General features: G+C 42.5%; 2 protein-coding genes across 2 annotated transcripts; both read left to right on the top strand.

Annotated features, from left to right (window-relative positions):
* Positions 1-1,535: 1,535 nt before the first annotated feature.
* Positions 1,536-2,651, top strand: LOC108380496 (uncharacterized). The gene has a single exon (XM_017636866.1). The coding sequence runs from the start codon at positions 1,536-1,538 to the stop codon at positions 2,649-2,651; it is 1,116 nt and encodes a 371-aa protein (XP_017492355.1).
* A 2,041-nt stretch (positions 2,652-4,692) lies between these two features.
* On the top strand, positions 4,693-5,581 carry LOC108380494 (uncharacterized; the record flags this gene model as incomplete). The annotated part of the gene is made up of 1 exon (XM_017636865.1): positions 4,693-5,581. A coding segment is annotated over exon 1 (889 nt), but the record flags the coding sequence as incomplete, so codon positions are not given.
* Positions 5,582-5,848: the final 267 nt, after the last annotated feature.

The raw sequence follows: 5,848 nt of genomic DNA, 5'->3' as shown, positions 1-5,848 counted from the left end.
TAATGAGAAAACAAATGCCTGGTTAGTTACAAATATAATGAAAACAAAAGCGAAATTCGGTATGGGGAACATTTATAGTGAAACTAAGAAAGCGGGAAGAAAAACTGGTTGTCAGCTCTTCAAACATGCTTTAAAAAGTGCTAAACAAAATTTAAAGAAAAGTAATAACTTAAAAGATGCAATATAAATTTCATGAAAGGTTGTAAATAATATTTTTAGAGGGAAAAAGTCTATAATAAAAGCACCACGTGTAATATCATTACCTAAATCTGGAGGATTTCTCCCATTAGCGCCTTTATTCGTAGCATTAGGAGCACTTGGAAGTCTATCTGGCGGTACAGCAGGAATTATTAAAACAATCAATGCTATAAAAACTGGAAAGGAGCAGTTATTGGAGGCGAAACGTCATAATAATACAATGGAAGCTATTTCAATGGGAAAAGGAGTGTTTTTAAAGCCTGATAAAAAGGGATTCGGATTATATTTAAAACCATACAAAAAACTCTTAATGAAGCTACCCAGAAGACCTCTTACTGATGTAGACTTAAAGAAGTATTCAAAATGTATTCCAAATTTTAGATGCAAAAGACTCCATCAAATTCAGAACTGACGCAAACTTACAATTTTACCCTTATGTTTTTTATTTTTATTCTTTGTCATTGACAGCTGTTCGTCTTGTGTCAAGTGCCTTTCACTTGACGTTTGTTTGCTTGCGCAAGGTTGCCGCTTTTGCAGCTAGTGAGTGGAGAATTCGGAGTTATTAGGAATGAGTCGGAGAGAGTAATGGGAGAAGGTCGTTTCAAGGTTTTTAGTGTGCACTGACTTTTGAATATATCATCTATTAAAACACATGTAATAATTATACAAAAAATTACCAGTAAATAAATACAACTAAATAAGCACGATAAAGATCAATGTAATAAAATTGAACGTCGCCAAAAGAACTGCATATCCACAAATGTTTTTTTTTTTTAATGCAAAGAAATATTTTTTGGTGGCCCATGAGGGGAATCAGTGACTACACAAAGGACATTTGAAATCTTGCTACATACAACGCGAGGGAAGAAAACTGCACCAAATTTTACACACTAATATCATTTGGTAATCAAAACAACCATTCCATTGCAAACGGCTCTTCTCAAATAACTGTGTACCTACATCGTCACACAGCAAATCGCCTCACCGCCTGCATATATCGTAACCGCACCCCTACTTACTTATATACATCGACAGACATGGATGCTTCTAGAATAGAAGAATCGTTTAATCTAGAAAGCCTCATCGCGCTTCAAAGGGAAAGTTCAAAAATTGTTGAAGAATATCTTCCTAGGTTTAAGAAATATGCTCAGGACAGACGGACGGCAAGATTGTTTGATATGAAGCTATAGGGTTTAAAAGAAAGGCGGCAAGAATTTCTGACTAGACACAAAATCATAGTCAACACAGCCACTGACACTGATGACGACTATTTCACAAATGATGAATACAGTGCATTCATCGACAACTACGATGAGGTGTTCTCCGAGCTCTCCGATATGAGAGATGAGAAGTATCCGACACAACCCCCGCAGCAGTCACAATTGCATCAGCCATTGGTATCACATCTTCAAAACGCTACTACTACCAAGTTCCCTGAGATACCACTGCCAACATTTTCGGGAAATGCAAAAGATTGGCCTAGTTTTAGCGACACATTTACGAGGATAATTCACCAAAATCCAGAGTTGAATTCTATTCAGCGGTTTCATTATCTTCGAACAGCGGTGCAAGTTGACCAACATAGAGATATTTTGGAATTGCCACTTTCGGAAGCGAACTACCCAATCGCTTGGGACATGCTTAAAGAAAGGTATGACAACCCACGGATAGTCTTCGCGGAACGAGTAGAAGAGTTTATTGCAATTCTATTCATGGCAAAGGAAAACTCAACCGAAATGAGGCATTTACAAACTATGTTAAAGGGCTGCGCAACAGATTTTCTTCGCCTCAATGTTACTCATATCAACGATCTACTCACTCATTTTGCGGTAAAGAAATGTGCTCCGGAGACGCTGGAAGCTTGGGAGCACTATTTAGCGTCTAAAACAACGGTACCCCCGTACTCAGATTTCGATACGTTTTTTAGCAACCGCTTGATCAGTGTAACGAACATCGAGAGAAGCAGACAAATAGTACAACAAACTTGTCCCCAAGAAAACGTGAAGACGAAACATTCCACGGACCTCAAACCCAAATCGGTACAGTCAAAACCTCATTTGCAACGCAAGTACTACCATGTTTCCACATCCACGTCATCAACTAAAGAAAGGTGTTTCATACCAGAATGCAAAGGACCACATCACATTAGATCCTGCCCGGACTCTCTAACGCGTGATTGTTTTGCTAAGGAAACAGTCGCCGATCAACTTCGTCTGTGCATAAACTGTCTAGGTAACACTCACTTCGTATCAAAGTGTCCAAGTAAAGCAAACTGCAAAACCTGTGGTAAACGCCATCACACTTTACCACATTTCACCTTCAGCGGTATTTCAGCAGCGGCTAGACAAGCAGAGCCTCTGTCAACATCGTCAGCGCAAGCATTATCTACATTCGAAGCATCACAAGTTCGAACATACACTGCTAGCTTCTTACCAGAGAGAACAACGCAGTAGCCAGCAAAGGTACTCTTAGCAACAGCAATAATCCCAGTCGTTAACGTAAACACTGGTCGAAAAATGATTCTAAGGGCCCTTATAGACCAATGCTCTGAGGGGACACTAATCACAAGCCGCGCAGTGCGTGCATTAGGCTTACTTCGCACTCCAGTTGTCACGGACGTCAGCGGCGTAGGAGCAAGCTCTGGTACAAGCACCGAATGTGTTAGTTTTCAACTACGTTCAAATCTCAATCCGCACTTTGAGACATTCGTACCATTAGCCTTTGTAATGGACACAGTTACATCGGACTTACCCAGCAATCAGATAGAACAACAGGCGTGGCCGCATATGGACGGTCTCGTATTGGCAGACCCCACCTACTTCAAGTCCAACAAAATTGACTTGTTGTTTGGAACAGAAATGCATGCGTCTATTCTGTTACCAGACATCCGCATCGGCCGGCGTGATCATGGTCAAGTGGCTCCCGCAGCTCCAACTGTCGACCCGTCAGCCATCATTCGTTGTCATCACACCGCAATCAGTCCACACTTGTAAACACTAGTTCAACGTTTCTTCGAGACGGAGGAAATACAAGAAGAGCGCTCTAGATCAGAGGAGGAACAATGGTTCATCGATGTTTTCAATCAACATTGTATTCGTCAACCAACGGGAAAATATATGGTACGGCTGCCGCTCAAAACTCACTTCGACCCAAACCAGACCTTGGGCGATCTAAACAAATGGCCATNTGGTACGGCTGCCGCTCAAAACTCACTTCGACCCAAACCAGACCTTGGGCCGATCTAAACAAATGGCCATCCTTCTGCAACTTGAAAAACGTTTACTGCGTTCAGAAGAACTGATGCAACGTTATTCAGCTGGCATTCAAGAATATTTCGACTTTAATCGAATAGTTTCATCCACATCAACAGAAGAAGAACGTTTCACTGCCACGAGCACAAACCAATCAGCAGTTACTGCGTGTGTATTGCCACATCATGCGGTTATACGAAACTTCGTATTGTAGTCGACGCCTCAGCGAAAACGTCAAATGGGAAATCACTAAATGATATTCTATGCATAGGGCCGGCACTTCAGAATGAACTCCCAGCAGTTATTTTGAACTGGAGATTCTACGAACTCGTGTTCAACGCTGACGTGCAAAAAATTTGCAGATGTATCGACATGCATCCGGATGACATTCCTTATCAAAAGATAGTGTGGCGTGACAACAAACGGTGTTTACAAGAATATTGTTGCGATCAGTGTCCTTCATCGAATAGCCGATGATGAAAAACAACCCTCTGGCAGAGAACGTGTTAAAAGAGGAAATGTACGTTGACGATGTTCAATCTGGCGGCCATTCCCTAGCATCAGCCGTCAAGAAACGAGATCAAGTGAAGGCAGCTCTCGCGTCAGCGGGCATGGAATTGAGGAAGTGGGCAAGTAATCACCCAGCATTACTCGAATCCATTCCGCTCGAACATCAGTACAGTGGCACCTTACTTGAACTCCACAGCGACGAAGTCGTCAAGACATTAGGTACGGGCTGGCAACCGAACGGAGACGTATTCAAATTTCAATTGGGGNGAATTGGGCAAGTAATCACCCAGCATTACTCGAATCCTTTCCGCTCGAACATGAGTACAGTGGCACCTTACTTGAACTCCACAGCGGCGAAGTAGTCAAGACATTAGGTATTGGCTGGCAACCCAACGGAGACGTATTCAAATTTCAATTGGGATTCGAGCTACCAACAATCGCAACAAGACGTACAATTCTATCAACCACTGTTCGTTTGTTTGATCCACTGGGTTTTATAGCACCAGTCATCGTGAAGTCCAAAATCATTCTCAAACAGGTGTGGACCTACAATCATAATTCTGAAAACATCCCGCTCGGTTGGGATGATAAGATACCGACCACTATTAGCAAAGAGTGGACTGAATTTGTAACTCAGCTTCCTGCGATTAACGATATATCTATCCCAAGATGGATTCACTATTCGCCGCGCATCAAATCAGTTCAACTACATACATTTTGTGATGGAGCAAACATGGCATTTGCCACCGCCGTATATATCCGTCTTTTACACGAAGATGGAAATGTGTACACACGTTTGTTAACCGCCAAAAGCAAAACAACACCATCGAAGCCAATGTGCACAATTCCTAGAGTGGAATTGTGCGGAGCAGAATTAGCTACGCGAATTGCATCATGGGCGAAGAGAAATCTTCATGTTCATACAAAGAACGCACCAATGTACTTCTGGAGCGATGCCATGATTGTGTTACATTGGATAGGTGGTGACACATCGCGTTGGAAGACCTTTGGGGCGAATCGTNATACAAACAACGTTCCAATGTACTTCTGGAGCGATGCCATGATTGTGTTACATTGGATAGGTGGTGACACATCGCGTTGGAAGACCTTTGTGGCGAATCGTGTGAGTAAGATTTTATCAAAATCGTCGAAAGAGAGATGGAATCACGTCGACACAAAGCAGAATCCGGCTGATTGCGCCACTCGTGGCTTATCACCGAAAGAGCTATCATCGTTCGATTTGTGGTGGAATGGCCCAATTTGGCTACGTCAAAACAGCTGCAACTGGCCGAAACTCAACAAGAATACGCACACATTTACCGACGATGAACTCGAAGCGAAATCAAATAATGTTGTTGTAAACGTCGTTATCAAAAGCGATTCAATCATTTACCTCTATTCATCATTAACCAAATTGATTCGCATCAACGTCTGGATTCAGCGCTACCGCTACAACGCTCGCAAGGAAAACAAATCGCAACGCCGAAAGGGCCCTCTTCTAGTTTTCGAATTACGCGAAAGTTTGTTAAAATTAGTCAAACTTGTGCAAGCTGAAGCCTTTGCAGCCGAAATGTCTTGTATTAATTCAAAGGAGCAACTGCCAAAGGGCTCTAGAATACGAGGTTTGGCTCCATTCATTGAAGAATCAACGGGATTGCTCCGAGTACGGGGCAGATTGCAACGATCAAGCTTGTCATACCGCCAGAAGCACCCAATCATCATGCCCAGTAAACAGCACTTCACCAATTTATTGATCAACAATTCTCACCACAATACTCTGCACGGAGGCGTACAGCTCACATTTGCAAATCTCCGCCAACACTTTTGGGTGGTTAAAGGTCGTCAAACTGTAGCCGCGAGAATTCGAAGATGCATCACATGCTTTCGAA

Source organism: Rhagoletis zephyria, unplaced genomic scaffold (assembly GCF_001687245.7).
Source record: "Rhagoletis zephyria isolate East Lansing unplaced genomic scaffold, Rhagoletis_zephyria_1.1 Rzeph_scaffold_19451, whole genome shotgun sequence".
NCBI classification, from domain to species: Eukaryota; Metazoa; Arthropoda; class Insecta; order Diptera; family Tephritidae; genus Rhagoletis; species Rhagoletis zephyria.
This window is presented reverse-complemented; position numbering and strand designations above follow the sequence as displayed.

Excerpts from the sequence above, each read along its gene's own strand:
- LOC108380496 (XM_017636866.1), top strand. The coding sequence starts at position 1,536 with ATGAGAGATGAGAAGTATCCGACACAACCCCCGCAGCAGTCACAATTG.